This window comes from Varanus komodoensis, unplaced genomic scaffold (assembly GCF_004798865.1).
Source record: "Varanus komodoensis strain SLA01 unplaced genomic scaffold, ASM479886v1 scaffold141, whole genome shotgun sequence".
In the NCBI taxonomy this organism is placed as follows: domain Eukaryota; kingdom Metazoa; phylum Chordata; class Lepidosauria; order Squamata; family Varanidae; genus Varanus; species Varanus komodoensis.
In genome coordinates this window covers 52,912-77,906 of record NW_025335413.1, presented here as the reverse complement: position 1 = coordinate 77,906, position 24,995 = coordinate 52,912, and the positions used below count along the sequence as shown (strand labels likewise).

Here is a 24,995-nt window from a genome sequence, read left to right as displayed (position 1 = left end):
TGCAGAAAATGATCAGGGTGGGGCTGTGAACCCATTTATAGGTAATGGTGGCAAATCATGGGTTAGTCAGCCCACGATGTGCTGGAAGCATGCTGTTACCTTTCAAAAAACACAGCTTTGGATCAGAGGAAGTCTGAACATGGACAGGATGGATTAAATCATGGATTAAACAACCCACGGTTTGCCTGACAACCAAGCATGTTAAGTGTCTGGACTCACATCTCACAGAGTAACAGAGCCAGTGTGGTGTAGTGGTTAAGAGCATGGGACTGGGACTCAGAGGATCTGGGTTCAAGTCCCTGCTCGGCCATGGAGCCAACTGGGTGACTGTGGGCCAGTCACAGACTCTCAGCCCGACCAACCTCACAGGGTTGTTGTTGTGGGGATGAGATGGAGGAGGAGAGATGATGTAAGCTGCCTTGAGCCCTTTGTAGGAAAAAGGCAGGATATAAATCACAATATAAATAAATATCAATCTAACTGGAAACGGCATGTTGACAATGGCCAGCCGTGTGCTGCAGTGTATTTTATTATTTATCAATTTCTATCCTGCCTTTTTCCTACAAAGGGCTCCACGCAGCTTACATCATTCTCCTCCTCCATCTTATCCCCACAACCACCCTGTGAGGGAGGTTGGGCTGAGCGTCTGTGACTGGCCCAAAGTCACCCACCTTAGTTATGCAAACCAGGTCCCTGGCTTTGCATTCCAGAGGCACCTAAGGGCCTCCTTCGCCCACGAGCTTTCCAACCCATGAACATCTTCCCTATCGCTCATCTGCAGCATCAATTACTGGGGATATGTGGGAAAGCACGTTCCCCGCAGCAGCTCCGGTGCCGTGCAATTCCCTCCTCGGGCCATGTGATCCAAGCTTCCCTCCTCTCTGTTGCCCTTTAGACTATAAGGTACGGGCTCTGCTGTTCCACTGAGCACCTGGGAGTCCAGGGCCATTTCAAGGTGCTCACATTAACATATAAAGCCAGAAACAGCTTAGGACCTGGATAGCTTAAGGAACGCCTCCTTCCATATACACCTACCCAGACCCTAAAATCACCAATGGAGGTCCTTCTTGGAAAGCCACCTGTAAGAGGAATTAAGAAAGCTGGCTATGATGGGAAGGGCCTTTTCGGTACTGGCACCCCATTTACAGAACTGACTCCCAAGGGAGCTGTGCCTGGTGCCAACTCTTTATACATTTTGGTACCAGGTCAAAATTTTTTTATTCTCCCATCATTTTAATTGCTGATTAGAGGTTCTGTTTTTATTTATTTATTTATTTATTTATTTATTATTAAAACATTTTTATGCTGCCCCATTCGCCAAAGCCTCGGGGTGGCTTACAACTGGTTTTTATTTAATGAATGATTGGTTGCTCTGGTCTAATACATTATGTATTATTTTCTTGTTAATTTTTGTATTTGGATATGAATTCATGGAAGATATGCTTTTAATTATTTGTATACCATTTGGAGAGTATATGCTGAAGAGAATGGTCTATAAAAACTGATGATTATCTATTATTACTACTAATACTACAATTATCATTATTATTATTATTATTATTATTATTATTATTATTATTATTATTATTATAAAATCCTGGCTGTCTTCCTCCATATTTATAGCCGTTCCCAATGTTTCCTGAGGTTTTAATTAGCTGACGCTGATGATTATATCATTTGTCTGAAGATGCTCTCATTTTAAAAGTTCATTATGGTTTATCACCATTGTGAAGCTCTTTATGGATATATATTTTTAATGTGGAAAGATGTAAATGTTTTTGTCTATTCTCTCATTCTCCCTCTCTCCCCCCTCCCCAAAATATACACAGATAAATGTACAGACTAGAAGAAGAGGAGTTGAACTGTGCAAAAATGTGAACTTTTTAATTGATTATGTAAAAAAAAAAAAAAAAAAGCAGCCAGGAAAGAGTGTACCTTACCGACAGAAGCCACAATTCCACAATTCTCTTCCATGATTTCCCTGTGCAGAACTTTCTGGTGGGGCTGACAGCTCACACCTCCTCAGGGATAGACAAAGGTACCTCCTTAAAGGTCACTGCAGCCTGTATGAAAAAGAAAACGTTTCCTCATCAGAGGTAAGATCTGGATTCACACAATAATCCAGGGCTGATGGGAACACAACAGCTTGTGCCTGGGGCCTGATTTCTTTTCTCCTGTTGCAGATAAGAGCACCAAAACAGAAACCCTGACATGCAAACCAGGAATCATGACTTGTGGCCAGAGACACAAGCCAGCATTGGAATGGCAAGTTAAATCCTAGATTCCAATGCTGGCTTGTTTCTCCCAGTCCTTATACAAACTACAGTTCCTGGTTCTTATGCCATGAAAAACAACCCAAAGAAGGAGCAGGCTATTCTATCGACAACAACCCAGGGTTTAAAACAAAGCAACACCTGTGTAGTTGTATGATGCAAACTGGACCACAGAAGGAGGTTACGGATGGGCAGGGGAGCTGAAAAGCTCTTGACTTAGTCCGCTCTAGTTTTGTATCTTTTTTTGCTTTGTTTTTATGTTGTTTGTTCTGTTTGTGCTTGTTGTGGTCTCAATTTAGTATTTATCCATTTTGGTTTTGGTTTGTTCTTTTTGTTGTTTTCTTGGTCCAGCCGAGAACTTTCCAGCCCTGCCCCAGCAGAATCCGAAATACAAGCTGAGGTGAGATTCCTTGTAGGTTTAGGGTTTTCTTTTCTTTTTTTAACCAAGAGACTGGGCTGCACAGCAAAGCACCAGCCCTTAGATATACTGAATTTCCCCTGAATGCTTCTGAGCCTGGATGCAAGCGAAAAGGAGCAAGAAAGAGAGGTAGCTTGATGAAAATGTCGGTCCAGGGGCTGTGAAAAATGTAAATTCCATGCCAAGCATCATTAGGAAGGGAAGAGAAAGTAGAACTGCCAAGATCTTGGTTCCCTCATACAAATCTTTGGCAAGATCCACACTTAGGTCATAGTGTTCCGTTCTGTTCACCTTACGTGAAAATGGACACTAGTGAGCTGGAAAAGACACAGAGGAGGGGAATTAAAGCGATCAGGGGGTTGGAAAACGAGTGGGACTGTTTAGCTTAGAAAAAAGAGGAAGGGAGACATGATAGAGGTGTTTAAAAGGATGCTTGGTGTGGAGAAAGTGGAGAGGGAGACCCAAACCCAAAGGCTGATGGATGGGAAATTCCAAACTGATTAAAGGATGAACTTCTTTACTGGAAGAAGTTTTTCTAAGCTGAACGGTTCCACAGAGCAGCTGCTCCAGCCCCTTGATTTCTTTTTCTTTTTGCCTTTCTCTATACTTTTTTTTTGGTCCTTCTCTATACTTTTTCCAACTCAAAAGCTTGGGCTCAAAAAAGACAGAAAAAGCCCCACAAGTCCCAGTGTGCCTGGCTGGGGGATGATGGGAACTGTAGGACTTTTTCTGCTTCAACATGCATAGGGTTTTGTTCTAAAATACCTTGAAACTCAATTAGATTTGAACCCTCAATTTAATGAAATACTGGTGGATTCATTAACCGAGTAATGCAGAATTTAATTATCCATGGAATGACCCTATGCAAAAAATAGAATTCAAGCAAAAAATGTAACTTTTTACCTAATTTACACGGATACTAAGGTTATTTAATATAACAAACTGTAGCACATCTTTGTGAAATTTGAGATGAGGCAAACTGCCATTGAACATGAAGGAGCAGTTCCTCTCACAGCTAAAAGCTGCCCTTCTGAAGAGGATCCAAGATGTTGGATAACCAAGGTATCCACAGATTTTGTGTACCCCCAAATATTAGATCCCTTAATTATTCTTTGTTTTGGCTGTCCCCACACCTCAATTCAGGCCAAATTCCCTCTTCCCTCACAGACATTTTGGCATGCCTATCTTCTGTTTCAAATCTTTGGAAGATTTGCAACACATTTTATCCATAGCTGTCTATATTGTATTTTTGTCTTTGGACTGTTTGAAACCTTCCCAGAGTATGCTGGTTTGAGGACAAATTAAGATATAAAATGACCAAATAAATAAAGTTTCTCTCCCCTACTTTGGAAAGCTAGCAATCCATCCTACTAGAGGACAAAGGTTTGCCAGAGGCAGTGATAGATTAAAAAGGATGCTAATTCTAATCAAAATACAGCTGTATAATCAGTGAATCACCTTCGATTCAGTCCACTCAACATTTCAGCTTTTTTAAAATCCCCACCAAATAAAAATCAAGGGTGTCCACTGCAAAGAATTACTGCAGGAAAGAAAAAACAAGAGCACTCTCTAATGTTGCAAGTGTAGGAAAAGAAAATAATTTGGTAAAGGCAGAAACCTATGCATATTTGGATGAGGAGAAAAAAACCCTACCATTTCCCAGATAGCACTGGATATACTGGGAGTTACAGGCCCTTTTTTTCTCCCGTTTAAACACATATAAAACTGCATTCTAAAATGGTTAGATCATCTATTTAATTTCATATCATATCCTTTCATTTCATTTCATGTCATGCTATGAAGTTCTATAGGGTGCAATAGCTGAAAGTCTCTGGATGGCTAACAAGGACCAAAAACCTTAAAAGTGCATGATGGAATAAAAATTTTTAGATATATAAAGAAAGCACACATACCAGAACATAAAGAGCTCTAAAACAATTTTAGGACGCAATCCTATGCATGGTTAGGCAGAAAATCAGACATCCGAGAACACCCGCCCCCTTGACCGGAACAGGCTGAAAAATTTATAGGATGGTTGTCTTTCATTCTCACCCTAGGAAATCCCATAGAGTCAATGCTGGGGTGGAAATCAGCCTCCCCACCCTCCCTATGGATTTCGGGGGGCAATTTGGGGCGGGGGCCCCGGCCCCCATCTATAGCACAGATTCATGACGTACGCACTGCCCCCCCCCCCATCCCCAGCACCGCCGCTTTCTCGCTCCCTGGGCTGGCTGCTGCTTGAGCCCGGCGGGGTCTCCCCCCTTGCAATCCCCGGGGGTCACTGCACCCCCGGCTTTCCCAGCCCCCCCGCACAGCTCCCGGGCAGCCCCCCCGAAGGCGGCCGGTGGGCTCCGCGGAGACTCACCTGATCCACCCTGGGAGCCGCGGCGCGCCCGGGCTGCGCGGAACCGGAGCGACTCCGCTTTCCTGGGGGGCGGAGACGGCACAGGAAGAGATTGCGGGGGGCGGGGCTTCTGCTGTGGGGCACACCCCCGCCCCATGGCATCCTCTCTAGCAATCCAAAGCGAGTCCATTTAACCCTTGGAAATCCGGCGCAGCGCCCGCAAGACCTTTTTCCTCGCTTCTCCAAACGGGCGCCCCCCGATCCGAGCCCGGCGGATCCACGAGTCCCCACCGTTTCCCTGAAGCCTTCGGAGGCCGCCCCAGCGCAAGGAGCAGCCCCCTTTCTCCCCCAAAGCAGCATCGGGTCTGGCTTTGGACGAGAAGCCCCCTAAACCCAGCACTGAAATGGTCGGGCATCCTGGGGGTTGCAGGGCTAAAACCCAGGCTGGGTCCCGGGGCGCCAACCCCTAAGAGAGGGGCAGAGCGCACAGATCCTACCGCTTGTTCTTCCTTAGGGGCAGCTACTAGCCCTCCCGGGGGCTTTGACTGTCGCCCCCAGACACATGCGCTCAGCCGCCTCGTTGCTTGCCTTCTCCCCGCAAAAAAGGAATTCCCGAGGAATCCCCCCATTCGGATCCCTTTCCACGTCATCCAGGGACGTGAGGAGGATGACCACCTTCTCACGGGTACGCTAATGGCCATTTGGGGTCCCTTGATTCAGCGGCAGGGGTCAAACCCCACAATCACGCAAGCTCAAACGCTGGGAGAGTCAAAAGAGGGTGGTTGAAACATGGGCTATCCTGTTGTCTGGACCCAGCAGTGACAGCAAGCCATGGGTTGTTAACCCCAAAGAGAATCCATGGGTTGTGAACTGTGGGTTGCTCACCGTGGATTATTTGGGCTGGGTTCAGACAACCACCCATGCTCAGTCCGTACTCAACCCTTGGGTGAGGGTTATTATGTTCCCTGAACATGGTCCCTTTCATTTCAGGTGCATCACAACCATCATCTCTGTTAAGTACTGGGCGAATGCCATCCAATTTCCCTGTGGCCGATGGTGTATCTGCTGTTAAATGCATCCATGCATTTTGTCCTTTCCAAGGATAGGAACGCAGCTCCCCAACAATGGGGCTGAACAGGTTACCCACCAAACTTTCTTATGTGACCTCATTCTTTATAGTTCTGGTTTATTATTCCATTTATATTCCAAGTTTCCCTCGTGATCCTCTTCCCTCTCTTTTATTTTGAAGGTAACCCTGTGAGGCCGGTTAGGCTGGGAACAGGTGGCCCAATGCCACTCAGTAACCTTCATGGCCAAGCGAAGACTAGAATACGGATCTCCCAAATTCCGCTCCAGTACTCTAACCACTAGACCACACTGCCTCTATGATTTCTTTTTCTCTTTTAAAAACTGCCCATTGGTGCAATTTAAAAGGAAAAAAAAGGGGGGGGATGTGGCTGGCTAGCCATTGAACTATTGGATTGACTTGCTCTGAGATGTGTCTCGTTTTGCAACCTGTGCTCAGTTCTGCATGTAATTTGTGGGGCTGAACAGATCCATGTATATTCTGTGCTTGCTACTGTACCTGTTATTCCTGTTTCATGCATGTCTGTGCAAGAGACAAATGTGAGTGTCATCCACATCCAAGTGAGCAACATGGATAAAATCAAGCTAAACATCAAAACTCAGGCAGAAAAAAGCTAAAATAGGCACAAACCCTTTAAAATGTTTTCTCCAACCTGGCGCCCTCCAGCTGTTTTGGCAAGAACTCCCAGGATTGTTGGCCACAGGGCACTTCATTGTGGCAGATTATTTTATGTAATTGTTTTATTTCCTGTATTTCTAAACTACCTAATAACTAAAGTTTGCATTCACTTAATGCAGGAAGTGCGAACATTAAAAGAAAACATTGAAACAGGACAGAATCGAACCAAGATAAAAACTGGCAGCAAAAAATTAAACCCTGACTAATTAAAACCAGCAATGAAAAATGAGTCCATGACTCTGTCATAAACCAAATTAAAACCACCAGCAGAATAAAGAACAATTCTGAAAATGTCTGGGAGAATGAGGGTACAATCCAGCAGGAATACCCATAATCCCCCAAAGCTGGAGGTTGTGGGCAGCTTAGGAAAATGATGGAGAAGATCCCCATGGTGTTTCTCCTGCCCTGCAGGCATCAGAGCAGGAGGGGAGGAAGCTGAGGGACCACCAGAATACGTCCCACCTCGAAAGGGGCAATCTCCTTCCCTGCCTGGCCCCCAAAAACACCTCCATAAAGTCACTCTTGCGACCTTGGAAATGCAACCAGCACAGTGCTTTCTGCACAGCTGTGATTGTAGTGGGAAGCAGAATCGAAATACAGATTGCCTTATTCCAGATCACAATAATATTCTCTTGGAAGAGTTTTAAAAATCTATTTAACAAATCATTGCACAGCCATTTAGTGGAAGTTTTCTCGAAGTTCCACAGCCGTCATTTATTATGACAAATCTGGGAAGCAACTTTATGAATTAAACATACTTATTTCCCAAGGAGTCAACAAGCTCTACAAACAAATTAATCAATCGAAAACAGGTTCCTTTTCATAAACTTTGGGCAAAGAATCATCATCATGAAATTTCTCATTTTTCTATGAATCATTATCTATAAGATGTATAAGAGTTTGCCTTTGCATTTAAGTTGCTCAGTATGTTCACACTGCATTTATTTAAATAGCATTGTTACCATATATTTCAAAATGCTATGTCAACTTCAAATTAATCTAGTCAAAATGGAAACAACCAGAGAGAATGAGGGCAGGCTAAGAGAAATGATCATAGGAGGCAGTTCAACCTAGCTGGGCCCACTACCAAGAAGACCCTGTCTGATTCCCACCAGCTTAATACCCATGGATGGACAGCAGATGAGCGCCAATCTTATGGAAAAGTAGGCTCATATAGGTGCAGTCAGTTCTTTACAATTATTCTTTTACGTGAGTTTCCTTGATGTGAAATATGGGCTCTATTATGACTGAATCACATTCTGTCCTCCAAGTGCTTTTATGTGTTCTTCCCTTCAAGTTATTTGGGAAAAGATACAACCATTTTCCACATTCCAGGCAAGTATATGGTTTAACCCATAAGAATTCTCTGATGAAAAACAGCGGATATCCATATGCAAACTTCTACACACAAAGCACTTATCTTGATTCTCCCTGTGTAAGATCTTTTGAGTTTTAACTCCTAGCATTTATATGGTTTATCCTGAGTTCTTTGATATCTACTGAGGTTTCTGCTCACAGTGAACCTCTTTTAACACTCCAAACCTAGATATGGCTTTTTCCCCTATCTGAATTATTTGATGCGAAGTGAGACTTGTGCTTACGCTAAAGCTCTTCCTTCACTCTGAACGCTGGTATGGTTTCTCTCCTGTGTGAATTTGCAGGTGTGTTTTAAGGGTTGACTTATGACAGAAGCTTTTTCCACATTTCAAGCATTTATATGGTTTCTCCCCAGTATGGATTCTTTGATGAGAATTGAGGTTTGTGCTTCTACTGAAGCACTTTCTACACTCAGAATATTTATGTGGTTTCTCCCCTGTGTGAATTCTTTGATGATAAGTGAGGCTTGTCCTTACATGGAAGCTCTTTCCACATTCAGAACACTGATATGGTTTCTCCCCAGTGTGAATTCTTTGATGCAAAGTAAGGCTGGTGCTTCTACTGAATGTCTTTCCACATTCAGCACATTTGTGTGGTTTCTCTCCTGTGTGAATTCTTTGATGAGAAGTAAGGCTGGTGCTTCTACTGAATGTCTTTCCACATTCAGCACATTTGTGTGGTTTCTCTCCTGTGTGAGTTCTTTGATGAGACGTAAGATTCGTGCTTCTGAGGAAGCACTTTCCACATTCAGCACATTTGTGTGGTTTCTCCCCTGTGTGAGTCCGTTGATGAGACGTAAGATTGGTGCTTCTGAGGAAGCACTTTCCACATTCAGTACATTTGTGTGGTTTCTCCCCTGTGTGAGTCTGTTGATGAGACATAAGATTGGTGCTTCTGAGGAAGCACTTTCCACATTCAGCACATTTGTGTGGTTTCTCCCCTGTGTGAGTCTGTTGATGAGACATAAGACTGGTGCTTCTGATGAAGCACTTTCCACACTCCAGGCATTTATAAGGCTTCTCCCCTGTGTGGGTTCTTTGATGAATGGTGAGATTTACCTTGTGACTGTAACATTTTCCACACTGTAGGCATTTATAGGGTTTCTCCTCTGTGCAAATTTCTTGATTTCTACTAAACATCTTTTTCATACTAGCTCTGCTTGCACTTGCCTTGGATTGCTTTTCAGACTCCAAGCATTCAAAGGGTTTCTCTCCCATTTGCCCTCTCTGATCAGAAGAAAGGCATGTTCTAACACCGAATCTTTTTGCACACTCCACACCTTTAAACAATTTGTCACCAGTGTTGTTTTTACAACGACTTTTAAGACTTGTTGGTGCATCAAAGGTTGTTTTATGCACAGAGCACTGACCTGTTTCCTTTCTTTCTTCTCCATTTTCTTGGACAGGCATTTCACAGCAGTCCGTGCCCTGAAAAGCAAAGGATTCAATCTGATGCGCTTGAGTTTCTATTCTCTCCTGGTCCAGTTTTTCATATCCTTCTCTTTCTGATGGCTCTTCATTTGGGCTTCTCTCAGTCTTGCCTTCCCATTCATCACCTCCTGCAGTGAAGAAGGGACACGGATGAGATTTAAAAATGGAACCTCACATCCTCCGGGAATACTTCTGATACAGAAAAGAGCTGAAGCATCACGGTGCATTTCTCACTTCTCCTGAGAGCAGGTGAGGGATGGAACCATGGATTGGAATCGCAGAAGCTGCACTCGCAAGACCTAGAGGCTCCACTAACATGAGCGATGGCCTGGCAGCATGGAAACAACTTAGTGGAAGCCACCCTCAGATAAAAGTTCATAGGCCCCTACATGACTCTTCAATAAAGCAGTGTGGTGTAATGGTTAGAGGGTTGGACTGGGATTTGGGAGATCTGGGTTCTAATCTCCACATTGCCATGAAGCTCACTGGGTGGCTTCAGGCCAGACCCCAGTCTAGCCTACTTCACAGGGTTGTTGTGAGGATAAAATGGAGAGGTGGAATGTCTTCAGTTCTTTGCATGAGGAAAAAGGGCAGGATAGAAGGGCAGGGTCAAAAAAATTAGATTCTAATTATACTATTCAACTTTTTAGAATTTATTGTCTTAAAGGTAGCAAGTTACTCCAGTCTGCAAACATTTCTAGAAACTCCAAATATTTCCTCAGATTTTAATGAGCTGTAGTTGACTCCTAAATTCTTGGTCTGAAGATGTGGTGCTTTTAAGAATTTATTATTATTATTATATTTCTATATCACCCATAGCCAAAACTCTTTGGGCGGTTTACAGCAATAAGCATAGAATCATATACTCAGGTCATCCATCCAGATTCTAACCAGGCCCAATCCTGCTTAGCTTCCGAGATTAGGCAGAATCAGGCAATTCAAGGCCTAACTTTTATTATTTATTTCATATGGCAATGGTACATTAGCCAGGAGGTCTACATGGTTATGCAGAATAGCTGCCTAAGTGGTGGTAGAACGCTTGTGCGGATATTCTTCCAATAAGGGAAAGTGGAATATTACTGTTTTGGGGGTCATAGAGCCAGTGCACTCAGAGGTATAGGAGTTCTTTTGGCTTAAGCCTGTGTCCTTAGTCAAAAAATGCAAGAAACAACCCGGCCTACTGTCAATGGAGACTCGATGTCCTGAAACATGCACTGCATACAAAGCATGCTAAAATTAGTTTCTTCCATTTGGAAGCAAGATGATGATGATGATGATGATTATTACTATTATAACATTTCTATGCCGCCCCTTGCCAAAGCCTCGGGGCGGCTTACAACACAATAAGATACATTGAAATACAATAGAACATAATAAATTACCAATAAATACAACAATACACTGAGATACAATAATATAAAATTAAAATTAACAGTATAAAATAAGTAAATAAAGAATATAGGAGGAGGAAAGAGAAGGAAGAAGAAGTTGCCCTGGCCAGATCATATGTTTTAACAATTAAAAAGATCCTGGCTAGGTTTGTACAACCGGGGAAGAAAAAGACATCAGAGTGGCAGGAGAAAAATTTCTGCGACTACTGTGCCACGTATGGGTGGAGATGTTGTTGGAACATGGTGAGAGCAGAGGGCAGGGGCGGGGGGCTTGCCAAACCACACAGGGAAACCAGAACAAGCTGTGGGTTGTGGCACTGCTCGGCTCGGACCACGTGGCCAACTCTGCCTGCCACAGATGGGTACACGAAGGGGGCTGCAACAGGAATGTACAACATGGGGGAAAAGAAGCCACCAGGGCAACTTTCCCCTCCGCGATCATGTGAATCCGGCCACGAGCACCAAGCAGAGAAAGATGGAGCCTCACCAAGCCGGGACAGGATCCCACGGTTCTCCTCCATGACTGCCCTGTACAGAGACCTCTGGTCCTCCTTGGAGAAATGCACGGCCACCTCCTCGAAGGTCACCCAACCCTGAAAGGAAAGGAGAAAGTTCTTCCTCCCAATACATGAAGATTGCAGAAGAAAGAGGTCCAAAGAGCACGTGGTTTCCTATGCACGCCCTTTGCACTGTTATGGGGCTTGTGGGAAACCTGATCTAAACCACCGTGTGTGGGGCTCACAGCCAACCAGGGGGCACTGAGCAAAAGCCAGGAGAAGCAGGGAGGTGTGTTTGGGGCCGGGGAGGGGAGAAGAGGACAGAGGCAGCCAGACTGCCCCTTGCCTGGCTCAGCAGCGACCCTTCTCCCTACCGGAGTGGGTCCCTCCGCAGCTCTTTCCCCGGCCGTGCAAGGGAGGGGTGTCCAGGTGTCCACTGCCAGCAGCATCTCATCACCTGTGGGAGACAAAAGCGGCACGAAACCAGGAGGGCACGCTCAGAAAATGCCGGTCTCATTACCCACTGGCATGAGACTTTCACTACTGCACCTGCGTAGAAACACCTCTCTTCCCACTGTGTCCCCGTTGCCAACCATCTCAGACCTGGTCTCCATGCAGAGAGTCTCCCGGCGTTGATAGCAAACGCCTTCCTGAAACGCAGGCCCGGGCAAAATGGAGCATTGATCCTTTCTCTCCCCCCACAAAATGTTTAAAGGAACCTCAAAGGCTGCCAGGATTTCTTGCAGAGCCCAGAATTGGACGCTGAGCGGGAACGTGGCTGGACATAACACGGCGGCTTCTCACTCACCTTCCCGCTTGATCCACCGCCGTGCTGGACTCGGTCTGCTGCCTGCAGGTGCCCTCTTTGCCTCGGGGAAATCCACGTCCGATGCTTCAACCAGGAGCTGCTCCTGCAACAGAAAGGAGGATGCGCGAGATGGAATGAGGAGAAAGATCAGAAAACCAGTGACCCTGGAGAGAGAAATCCCTATCTGGACAATCAGAGCAATGTTTTACTGTATCTTCCCTCACACTCTTTGTCCTTCTGGGTTACCATGATGGAAGTTCTCACCTGCTGTTCTCCCAGCTTCCTGTTCACCGCCTGACCCAGGAGGAAGCCTTCAGCCAGGGCCACTGCCTGGGAAGTGGTCTCCGGCCCACATTCCCTCACCCAGCTCCCTATCTCCAAGGGCAGGATGGCCAGGAACTGCTCCAAGATCACCAGGTCCAGGATCTGGGTCTTCGTGCGCCTCTCCGGCTTTAGCCACCGATGGCACAGGGTGTGGAGTTGGCTGCACGCCTTCCGCGGCCCCTCGGCCTGCTGGTAGTGGAACCGCTGGAATTGCTGACCCTCTGGGCAGGGCTCCTCTTCTCCCAGGATTCTCTGCACGGTTCTTTCCCAGAATTCCCCATGGCTTCCACTTGGGGTGGTACCAGGCTCTCTTCCCGAGCCTTTCTTCTCCATCTTGGATTAGTGTTTCAAGGAAGCCAGTGAAGGCCCGAAGGAATGCCTCATTCTTCTGCCAGTTTTTGTCTCAAGGTCGGCTCTACCATATTTGGAGGTGCTACCAAGTCCTGCAAGGCAAGATGTTCAGGATAAGATTCGTTCATTCAGTCAGTCAGTCGGTCGGTCTGTCCTTCTGCTAGCAACCAGGTCATCTCGTGAGGGAAAGCTGGTGCACAAGAGGCCAAAATCAACAACAGTGTGGCATAGCAGGTGGAGTGCTGGACTGGGACCTGGGAAATCAGGGTTATGGGCCTTATTTTTTCTTTTGTATTTTTTTTGTATTTTGTATTTAATGGTAATTTATTATGTGCTATTGTATTTCATTGTATTTTATCGTGTTGTAAGCCGCCCCGAGGTTTCGGCAAGGAGCGGCATAGAAATGTTATAATAATAATAATAATAATTTAGCTACCATGAAGTTCATTGGATGATTTTGGGTCAATCTCTGACTCACCTACCTCACAGGGTTGTTGTTAGGACAAAATAAAAAAGCGGAGGAGGAGAATCACATCAACTGCCTTGGGTTCCTTGTAGGATATTTAAATGCAAGAATCAAAATCAGGACCAGAGATGGGGTGAAGTCCCTTCACATGAGGCCATATGCTCTGAAAACGCTCCGTCTGGTTGTGGGCCCTGTGAGCTGCTCTGTTGTTAGCAACTTGTTCTCCCGTTCAAGGATCCCTCTTTGACTATCTCTGCTCCTTCCACATTCTCAGGTGGGCCCCATCTTCCTTTTGGATCCAGAAGCAATGGACAGACAGGTGGATTAAAGTCTAAAGATTTCATTCTAAAGCAGGCACAACAATGTAAACAAACATAACAACATGGAGGGAAAAGGGGAAAAAGAAATATAATATCAAACAATCTGGCTTTCCTCAATCGGCCGTCGGGAGCCCCTTCACGAATGGCAAGGAAAACCCTCAACTGGGCCGGTGTGCAGCACCTTCCTCCCTCGGCTCAGTCCACATTGAAGCTTCCCTTGGGTGGAGCTGCGAGGTTTTTTAATCCTAAATCTTAGGCTGTTAAGTGCTGCAGAAAACTATGTGCTATTCAAAACAGTTAATTGGCCACATCTGCTGTTCGCAGGTCTCACGATGTACAGTATTCTGCTGCATTCCAAGGTAGTACCATCCTAATCAGCAAGTGGCTTAGAATAACACTCTTCTGCATGCCGGAGAGCCTCAACTGAGTTTTTAAGCAGAGGGGTTGTTTTTAAGTTAGGACTAGAAGGGCAATTGTGTCATACCACCCTATCTCCTCCATGTACAATAATCTTCCGGTGATTTTTCTCTACACCTGGGTCTTCATTTTCTCTTTATGACTTATATTCAAGAGCAACCCTATGGCCCCTGGACAGTATTTGAGGTTCACTTTCCCAGAGCTACCATCAGAAAAGAATTCCAACCTGAGGGCTCAGAATCAGTGCTTGCCTCTCCCACCTGCAGTCAGAACAGGACAATTCCAATGGCTGCTTCTCCCCGGCTGCAAGAGACCTCGGAGCAGTACAGGGGGTGTTTCATGTGTTGAGGAGACGGGGGCTACTAGGACACCACATATCCTGGAAGTGCTTCAGCCTCTCCCCCTCCCCCTCCAAAATCTTGCAAACTGCAGTCTATCTGACTTACAAGGTGGAAGGAGCTGGACAGCCAAGATGGCTTTTGCCAGGTCCGCTGCCTTGCACAGGGTGCCAGTAATCACTGAATAACACCCTAAAATACTTGGAAATTCATTTAAATTCTGTGACCTCAGTGAAGGAAATATGAACTGACTGAGCACGTAACTGGTGACCCATTTATTCATCTCCTGAATTTACAGATGCCTAAAAGCCAGAATTCCAGTGACTTTTTCTCTCATTCTTAGTTATTAAGCATGGAGTCGGACGGACACCGTAAAGGCCAGCCACAGCCTTGAATTTGGAGCAACGAAGACGGGATGTTACAGACACACCATTTCAAATGGCTCTCATTTCATTCATGACGTGTGTTGCCAATGAGGTTTTTTAACTTTGTAAAGCAATTCCCCGCCCCGCAATGCTTTCACAAGAGGGCGCATTATAGATTGCATTTTAACGGACTGCTGTAAACCAGTCTGGGAGATTAGGCAGCATAGAAGACAAATAAATAAACAAACAAAATCCACAGGCTTGCCTTAAGTCAGAGACATCACACACAAGAACAAAAGTTAGGGCCTCTTCTTCGGCGCTGAGAGCAGGTACACCACCTCTGCATCTATGGAATGCGCTCCCCAGAGAGGTCCGCCTGGCGCCGTCTTTATTTGTTTTTCGGCGCCAGGTGAAGACCTTTTTATTTAAACGTCATTTTAATTGTTAACAATATTTACTTATTTATCTGGCCAGGGCGACTTCTTTTCTTTTCTTTTATAAGTTCTTTTATATCGTTTATATTTTTCATTTATTTTATATTATTAATTTTAATTTTATATTGTTATTTTTGTATTGTATTGTACTGTATTGTGTTGTAAGCCGCCCCGAGGCTTCGGCAAGGGGCGGCATAGAAATGTTCTAATAATAATAATAATAATAATAATAATAATGATGAAGCTCGAGAGCCGCATGGACTCTCTTGGGGTCTTTTCTCCACACCATTTGGAGCTGCCTTTTAAAGCGCTCCTGTGGACCATCGCTTTCCCCTCCACACACACACCATCCACCTTCCTTTGGCCTCGAAGCCAAACGCAAAAGGGCGAGACTCGCCTCCTCAACATTGCAGGCTTCTTAAAAGCTCTCCTTTGCACCCTACTCAAATCAAAGGAGCAGCAAAGGCAGGAGCCCACCCGAAAATTGGCGTGTCTGGGTAGTGTGGGCTACCCCAACCTGCCCCCCTCCAACAGCCATGCTAGCTGGGGACGATGGGCATTGTAGTCCAACACAGACTCGGGGGGAACGAAGTTGGGGAAAGTCATGGTATGGGTGACCCATATAAGCCACCTTCTCTAGGGTGAAATAGGGCTGTGTGTGGTGTTGCCTTCAGCCTTTCCACCCCCCCCCCGCGTTCCCTCTTTTCCATAGGTTAATAACTCCCCTTTTCTATTCTCTCCCCATGGACGCCCCCTGCACCTGGGGAGGGTATTTTGAGCCTGGGGGGGGTATTTTCTCCCTTACAATCACCCGGAGGGGGTCACTGCACCCCTTGCCCCCCCCCCACACAGCGCCGGGGCCGCGCTCCCCCAAAGCGGCAGGGACTTGCCAGGGACTCACCTGATCCGCCCAGGTGGCCGCGGCACGCCCGGACCGCTTGAAATCGGAGTGAGTCCACTTTCCTAGAGGGGCGGAGTCGGCACGGGAAAGGCTCGAGGGGGGAGGGGCTCCTGCCATTTAACCCTTGGAAAGCCAAAGCAACGTCAGCACCCCCCTCGGGGCGTCTTGAGCCCTCGCCAGCCTCCCAGTCTCCTTCTCTGCCTCTCCAAGCAGGAGCCGGACAACTCCGGAGAAGCTGGAGCTTCTTCCCACCGCAAGAAAATGCGGGCAATTCCGCGCCCCCTTCTGGTTTGCCCCACTCGTGTCAACTTCGGCTGCTCGTGGTTTTGCAGCTTCGCTTCGCTTCTGCAATAAAGTTTGCCACGTGCGCGCAGCCTTTTATACCTTTAACCTCCGGTATGGCATCTTAGGTCGGCAATTCGTGTCACAAAAGGCTCGTTCTGGGGCGGACGAACGATGTAACCGCTAGGCAAGGGTGCCATCTCCCTACGTAGCCAGAAAAAGCCTTCACCTCCCTCCCTCCCCAAAAAACAAACCCGTTTCCTGGCTTCCGGGAGATGCTAGGAGATGTAGGCTTTTCTTCTGCATAAGATTGCACCCTATTAGATGAAAGCCATCAACCTTAGACCGGCGAGGGACTTTTGCAGGGCAAATCCCGTGATCCTAAACCTTCCCTCGCAGCGATTCACTGACCTAACTGAGGAGAGTGATGTTTTAGCCTTGCCCCTGCACAGACTTTTCGAACCTGGCGCCAGGACGGCCCAGAAGCGGGAATGCTGGGAGTTGTAGTCCAAACTACATGGGGGACGCCAGTGTGGGGAAGGTTGAGCCGAAACCATTCGTTCTCTTTTGATTTTATCAGAGTTTCTCCTAAGTTTAGGAACCGTCAAAAATAGCGAACATTTCTAGGTCTGAGTATTATGATTATTATGATTATTATAACATTTCTATGCCGCCCCTTGCCGAAGCCTCGGGGCGGCTTACAACACAATGAGATACATTGAAATACAATAGAACATAATAAATTACCAATAAATACAAAAATACAAAAAATACGTTGAGATACAATAATATAAAATTAAAATTAACAGTATAAAATAAGTAAATAAAGAATATAGGAGGAGGAAAGAGAAGGAAGAAGAAGTTGCCCTGGCCAGATCATATATTTTAACAATTAAAATGATGTTTAAATAAAAAGGTCAACTAAAAAACACCCTGAAGGCCCCATATGTGGAAAGCTGAGAGGGGCTGGAGGAAAGTTACTGCCACAGAATCGGATCTTGTCCCTGCTCTTCCACATTCAGTAACCTATTGCAGGAATAACGGGGCTCAGAAGGAATCCTTGCAAACGAAAAAATGGGAGCAGTGGATCTGAACAGCACTGTTCAGGGGTTGACCATATAACATTTTATTATTTATTTATTTATTTATTTATTAAAACAGTTTTATGCCGCCCCATTCGCCGAAGCCTCGGGGCGGCTTCCAACAATAAGTTAAAAATAATTATAACATTAAATTTAAAAATAAACATTAAGTTAAAAATACAAAAATACCAATATAACATGGTTACTACAGACTTTTAGTTGACGCTCTGGTCCACTCTGGATCTTTACATGAATCTGCCGGCTTAGCTAGCTCCCTCCGCTATCCTTTTATCAGCAGGAAAAGCATTTCCTTTCAAGCAGGCTTGGGTGTGTAAGCTGGACTCAGGCTGGGTGTTGTTGTTTCTGTCGAGTTGTTGTGTGTTGATGCCTTTCTTTAATGACTGCTTGAACTGAAGTAATGTTGGTTCTCAATATTGTTAGCCACCTCGAGTGACATTTTCTTGGTGGGGCAGTGAGATGTAATCAATTAATACCTTCTTTGGTCTGGTCTCCTCGATCCTGTCTGCCGGGCAAGGCAGCTCTCACTGGTGGCCTGCTGGAGGAGGCAGCTTGGTTCACCTTGCAAGTGGTCGCAGGATTTGGGTCAGATACTTGCAAGTGCTTGCAGGATTAGGGCCAACACAATCATGCAGACCAGCAGGGATCATCTGCAAGTTCTATGAAAGACTTCCCAGTTGTGCTAAACTTTGCCACAATAAGATGAATGTTGAAATGAGCTTTCAGCATTCGGTCGCAACAAGTGTCAACATGCTCAGCTCTGTTAATAGCTAGACTTAGTTTTTACAGTGCAGCTGAGAAGTGCATTGACTTCAATAGGACTTACTTCAAGGTAAATGCTGAAAGATTACACCTTCTGACTTGGCTTGTAGGTCATGCTAAGCCATGGTTTATTTAACAAATGGTTTGTCCTACCCAAAATTAGTCTGGCAGACAATAGAATAAACCATGGTTTGTTTCTTCCTTGTAGTCCTAATGCCTTTAAGCCACCAGAGGACTGGCATGTAAAAACCTGTATTATTTCCTTGCTGCTTCTGTAGCTTGACAAACAGCCTATGATTCTGAGTTTGTACATAACAAAAACCCATGGTTTAAACAACTCACAGTTTACAATGAACTGTGGGTTTACTTCATGGGTTTTTCTTGGTTAACAACCCAAAGTTAATGCCTAAATCCGGGTTCACATGTAACAACCATGATTAGCAAGCCATGTTATATGTCAACCAGTTCTTAGTGTCTGAATCTGTATTAACTGATACTCCAAGGTGAAAGAAAGCAAATCAGTTTCACTTAAGTATTTTTTAAGGACACCTTGATTCCTTTGTTTAAAGGGTCAGCCATTCTTTTTGATGTGAAAGAAAAAAAGATAATTATGAACTTGGATCAGGGACAACAGTTTGTTCATCTCCTTTAGCATTTTCTACTCTGACTGGGAGAAGCTCCAGGGTCTCTGTGGTCCTTTAAACAAATGGATATATTACAGGTTGAATCTAACACTTTCTAAGTATGCATCCTACAACTGAGCTTTGGCCCTTTCCTGAGGAAACCATGCAAGAGACAAATGTAGTTATACACTCCTGTTGGCGGTAGATGTTATGAGTGGATGTCAACGTTTGTTTGTTTTATTCTACTCATTTTTATGCACCGTCCTGAGATGTCAGTTGTGGACAGGCTAGAAAAGCATTTAATAAACAAAATAAACGTTTTTGTAGTCAAAATGAGGCCACAGAGAGAGGATTCAGCAGCCAGGGAGAGCATGAGAGAATTTGCAGGAATGCAAAAACTTAAATATAAAAGTCTTTAGGAGGAATAAAAAATCTCAGCTCCAAGAGAACAGAGTATCCTTCATAGCTCCAAAATGCTGGCTATCAGTTGGAAAAGTAAACCGTTTCTATGGAATAGAGTAAGGTGGGGGACCAGATGGCTGGCTGGCTTCCTGAACAGCAACCTGCTTGCATTTTTGCTGCATGTTTGGCTCATTCCATCGAATAATGAACATGGTGGTCCCACACCTGGACACTGTGGAAGCATATCTGGAGAGGCAGCTGCTTACAGGCCTTGGCCCAATCTGCATAAAATTGGCCTATAATCATACATAAGATCACCGCAGATGGGGACTGCAGCCAAGAAATTAGAAGATGCTTGCTCCTGGGGAAGGAAAGCTATGGCAAATCTAGATAGCATACTAAAAAGCACAGAGACATCACCCTGCCCACAAAAGTGCATATATTCAAGGCTATGATTTTCCCAGTTGCAATGTATGGCAGTGAAAGTCGGACCATAAGGAAGGCTGAGCACCGAAGAATTGAGGCCTTTGAATTGTGGTGCTGGCGGAGACTCCTGCGAGTCCCTTGGACCGCAAGGCGATCAAACCGGTCAGTCCTAGTGGAGATCAGCCCTGACTGCTCTCTAGAAGGCCAGATCCTGAAGATGAAACTCAAATACTTTGGCCACCTAATGAGAAGGAAGGAAGGAAGGACTCCTTGCAGAAGAGCCTAATGCTGGGAACAATAGGTGGCAAAAGAAGAAGGGGGCGGCAGAGGATGAGGTGGCTGGATGGGGTCACTGGGGCAGTGGGGGTGGGCTTGGGTGGACTCCGGGGGATGGTGGAGGACGGGAAGGCCTGCAGGAATGTTGTCCATGGGGTCATGATGGGTTGGGTGCAACTTCACAACTAACATAATCATATATAGCTCTAGGCACAAATTCAGAAAAAAAAGGATTAACTTCAGTTGGACTTGACAGATTTTTTTTCCCCTGACTTGGCTCCGTGGGTTTTGTTCTGTCCTCCACACCATTCCTTGCTGCTGGCTTTGACTTGGTTGGTAGGAGCTGAAGTCAGTATGTGGATTCTCTGGGGGGGGGCGGTTGTGTATGGGGAGGGGAACTTGAAATGGGTCGTCTGGTAGCCACAGCTTCCTATAGGCCAGGAGAGACTAGCTGGTTTCATCAGTCTTTTGTCCCCACTTCTATTTATTTTTATTACATTTCTTCACCACCCAACGGCTCTAAGGCTTCCTGGGTGGTTTGCATAATTAATATAAAGCACATATAATAAAACACAGCAAGCCCACTCATGAATGCTGTAATACAATAAAGCAGGGGTCATCAAACTTTTTAAACGGGGGGCCAGTTCACTGTCCCTCAGACTGTTGGGGGGGGCGGACTATAGTTTCAAAAAAATCGCTAAAGCAACCCCCCCCACCTACTTTCTCAACAAAAAAATGTGGAGAGGAAAATTTCAAAACAGCCTCACGCTGCGGCTGTGACAGATTTAAAGAGCAATCAGAGCGAGTTCAAACTTCTTAAAAACAAGGGAACAGAAAGCCCCAAATAGACAAATCTGTGGGGTGGATGGTGGAGAATCATCTAGCCCTGCCAAGGGATTTGAATTTGTAACCCACGCACCCCCCCGCCCCCTGCCTCGTTTCTCAACAAGGAAGTGTGGACAGGAAAATTTCACAAGAGTCTCAGGCTGGCCAGCCGACAGAGGCGAAAAAAGCAAACCAGTTTAAATGAACAAGCTGACTTAATGCAAACAGGGGAAAGCTTAGAGGGACTTAAAAATGGATAAACAGCTATATTTTTCTTACCTTCAATCCTTTTTTAGCATCTTTGTCTCTCTCCTGCGCTCCTCCCTTGTTTCCTGCTCCGTATTCCCGCTCTGTATATGCATGTGATATATATATATATATATATGTATGTATGTATGAGAGAGCGAGAGCGAGCGAGCGAGCGCGCCAGTGTGGTGTAGTGGTGAAGAGCATGGGACTGGGACTCAGACGATCTGGGTTCGAGTCCCCGCTCAGCCATGGAGCCAACTGGGTGACTTTGGGCCAGTCAGACTCTCAGCCCAACCTACCTCACAGGGTTGTTGTGGGAATAAGATGGAGGAGGAGATGTAAGCTGCCTTGAGCCCTTTGTAGGAAAAAGGCAGGATATAAATTGAAAAATAAATAAAATAAAATGTAATGGGGCGGGGGAAGGGCCGGTGCTCCCGTAGTTGAGCTGTTGCAATTTGGAGCGTGCACTGGCTCTCTGCTCAGTTTCAAGGAATGCCCGCGCTGGCTCAGAGCTTTTGGATTCGCTCGAAGATCGTTTTCTCCGAGTGAGTCCAAAAGCTCTGAGGTGGGACAGATAAATGCGCCTGGCGGGCCGTAGTTTGATGACCCATGCAATAAAGCCATAGTAAAAGTTTCCACCACCACCATCAGTGAACAACTTGCTTGGTCTCCTGTGCAATAAATTGTATTTCTGTGAATGTGCATATGTTGATATAAACATGCATATTGCATATCTTATGCAGATTACACCAATCTTTTACATGCGGAGCAGTGCCTTTGGTGCTTATCTTCAAACCCACATTTGTTATACTTCTATACCATCTTTTCTCTCTCTGAAGAAATGCAAGGTGGTTTAAATGATTCTCCCAATCCAATCCTCACAACAACCCTGTGAGGTAGCCTAGGCTGAGAATGAGTAACAGGCCCAAAGTCTTCCACTGAGCTTGGTGACATGGCTGAGTGAGGACTAAAACCCACCTGTCCAAGATCCACACTAACCACACTGGCTCTCAGTGTTTCTCTTGGTGAGAAACCATTAGCAAATGAGTCAAATAGTTCCTTGCACGTATCTTTGCAAATGAAGAAAGATCGGACAAATCAGCGTTACCCTTTCGTGCTCCAAAGGTTGAATAAAGTTTTGATTCCCGCAGAGAAAAGGCCGGAGTGTGGTCTGCAATAAATAAATGCAGTGTTGAGACTTGCATCACTTCCCGCTCATCCCCATCTCTTTGCACAATGGCCTTTGGAATTTCATAGGAAATTAAGAAGAGTCCTGCTGGATCAGACCAGGGGCCATCTAGTTCAGCGTGGTTGCCAGGATCAGTTCCAAAATGCACATTTTCCAGAAGGCAATGGGTAAGACTAGAAGGAAATGCACATGGACATGCACATGGTGGGCATGTCCTGAGCAGAGCCGGCAGGAGCCGGGAGTCAGACTACATGGCCCGGGAGGCCCCTTCTGACTCGCTCTGTTTCTATGAAAAGTAACTTGCTCAAAGACCTGAAAGCAAGGCAGAGGTACTACTAACGAAGATGCAATTCCCAATAAATCATAAGAAATATTGCTGCTTAGCTGGGCTACCTTGCTTGGGTTGGCTCTTGCCAGCGGCAAACTTCAGAGTTTCAGTGATTGCAAACAGGCCCCCTTCCCTACCGATTGCAAGCAGATCCTTTTGCACACAAAGGTACCCCCGATCAGTGCCGCTGGGCTAGGCTGGGTCCCCCGAGCCCCCCATAAGTCAATCACGCCTCTTCCATTTGCAGCCCAGTCCAAGCATGCGCTTTGAAGGGGTCGCCCCATTCCACTCCCCCCCCCCCCCCCCCCCGCACATACACACAAGAGAAGAGAGTCTGATCTCGCTTGCTCAGCTGCTGGGGGGAAACAGCAGAGGGGCGCGAAGAATGCAATCCCGTTGCACGCTTCGACTGGAAAGAAAGGCCTACAACTCCCCCCCACCCCCGGGAAGCGTGCAAAAGGATTGCACGCTAAGTGTTAAGGCATCGGTGCTTTCCTAGAGAGGAAGGAAATGGGCGGCGGAGTGGGCCGGGCCGGAGCGTGCCGTCCTGGCTGAGGTCTCCTCCCTGCTCAGCCCCAACCCCTCTGCAAAATGGGCTTTTGGACCGTCTTGTGGGGGCGGTTGCAGCGGGAAGGACAAACGTGCATTTGAAGGTGGGTGGCGGAGAGGCGGCGGCGGCTTTGGGAGGAGGGCGGCGAGGGTGCATGCAGAGAAAAGGATCAGGACATAATGCGACCGGTGGGCTGGTGGGAAGGGAGAGACCCCTCCTCTCTTTGCAGCCCAGGGGGCCGCATGCCGCTCTCCCGGGCAGGATTGGATCGCGGGGCCGAGGTGCGCGGACCCTTCCAGCCCCAAAGTTCGGGGGAGAGCCCCCCTCCCCCCAAAAAAGGAAGAGGGGCGGCTTCTCTACTTTGCAAGCCTTTCGAAGACCCAATTGCAGTCTGTTTCTTCATTAGATTGTGAGATTTAAAACAATGCGCGGCAAGGAAAATTTCGGGAGCAGTCGCCCTGGCTGTCGGAGTGCTTGTCCTCTGCAGGCCCCGCAGCCTACTAGGGCCCCCCATCTACCCCTAGTTCCTCTGTCTGCCCCCTTCCGCCGGGTATTAGTCCCCCAACGTCTGCAGTCCACCTGATGCAACAAACGCAACTCCATTTTATTCCCGCCGCAGCGATTTAAGCGCGTTCTAAATGTAACGCTACATGCTCAGAGTGGCCCTTTTCCACCTTTCTCCTTTGTTTTCGCTTTAGCGGGCAAGGCTTTTGTTGCACCTGTTCGAATGTGTTAGGAAGACGGAGAAAGATGTTAGCTGTGTGTTTCACAAGGGAAGTGATGCAAATAGATGGCTTAACACCCTTTCTCTTAAGATCTACATGGATACAAGCCTATGCAGGCTTAGACAAAGAAAGTTCTCTTAGCATATTATAATCCTTCCCGAAAAGGGAAGTATTTTGCTGTGCTTTTTGAGGGGCGAAGAGGTGATCTGACATTTGCGGCTCAGCTTGCCGCCTTGGCTTTGTGCTTTGTTTCTTGACCAAAGTACTTCTGCCTGAGTCTCCTCAGTTTGGCTCCCGCAAAATGGCTGCCTGAGCAAAAAACGGCGGCTTCAGAAGGGTGTTACGAGGTTCTGGAGCCAGGTCTAGGGAAATGGTGTTCTGTCATTTGTTGTGCCCGCCTTGGCATCCATTCTGTGAATGACAAGTCCACCCTACTGTGGCGGCCATTTTGTGAGGGCATCCACAACACTCTCACGGTTCCAAATGCCCCTATTGATTCCCAAAAGGTTAAAAGACCCCCTAAGTGTCTTTGACCAATGGCAACTCTACGAATGAAAGCCCTCAAAAAATGTCTGTGGTAGAATCATGCAGCTCTTCCAAGTCTGAGGTGGTGGCTTCCTTTATGGATTCACTCAGTATTTGATCCATATTGGACTCCATCCATATTTGATCTTCTCTTTTTTTCTTCCTTCAACTTTCCCTCGCATGATGGTCTTTTCCAGGGAATTTAACCTTCTCATGATGGGTCCAAAGTACAACAGCTTCAGTTTTGTCCCTTTTGCCTTTAGGGAAAGCCCTGGCTTGATTGGATCTCGGACCCATTTGTTTGTCTTTCTGTCCATCCAGGGTTTTCAAAGCTCTCCTCCAGCGCCATGTTTTGAATGCTGCATTTTCTTCCTGTTGGCTTTCTTCACTGTCCAGCTTCCATACTTGGAGATTGTGCTTGGGAATGCAAGAGTGTGGCTGATCCTGACCTTGGTCTCAAAACATCCTTATGCTTGATAATCTTTTCTAGTTCCTCCTTTGCTGCCCTTCCAAG

General features: G+C 46.2%; 2 protein-coding genes across 3 annotated transcripts in view; one reads left to right on the top strand and one right to left on the bottom strand.

The window, feature by feature from the left end:
- The window catches only part of LOC123020134 (zinc finger protein 883-like), a 163,832-nt gene that overhangs the window by 90,419 nt on the left and 48,418 nt on the right, over positions 1-24,995 (top strand). The gene's annotated exons all lie outside the window — the stretch shown is intronic.
- The window catches only part of LOC123020135 (zinc finger protein 239-like), a 69,986-nt gene that overhangs the window by 3,035 nt on the left and 41,956 nt on the right, over positions 1-24,995 (bottom strand). The window contains exons 1-2 of one of the 2 annotated variants that reach the window (XM_044423558.1): positions 5,057-5,147; positions 1,941-2,063 (exon numbers count right to left, since the gene is read on the bottom strand). In XM_044423558.1, the coding sequence (XP_044279493.1) occupies positions 1,941-1,974 (34 nt within the window). In that variant the 5' untranslated portion in view covers positions 1,975-2,063; positions 5,057-5,147. Of the gene's footprint in view, positions 1-1,940; positions 2,064-5,056; positions 5,148-8,420; positions 9,284-24,995 lie in introns of those variants that run through there. The other variant, XM_044423560.1, reaches the window with a different exon arrangement.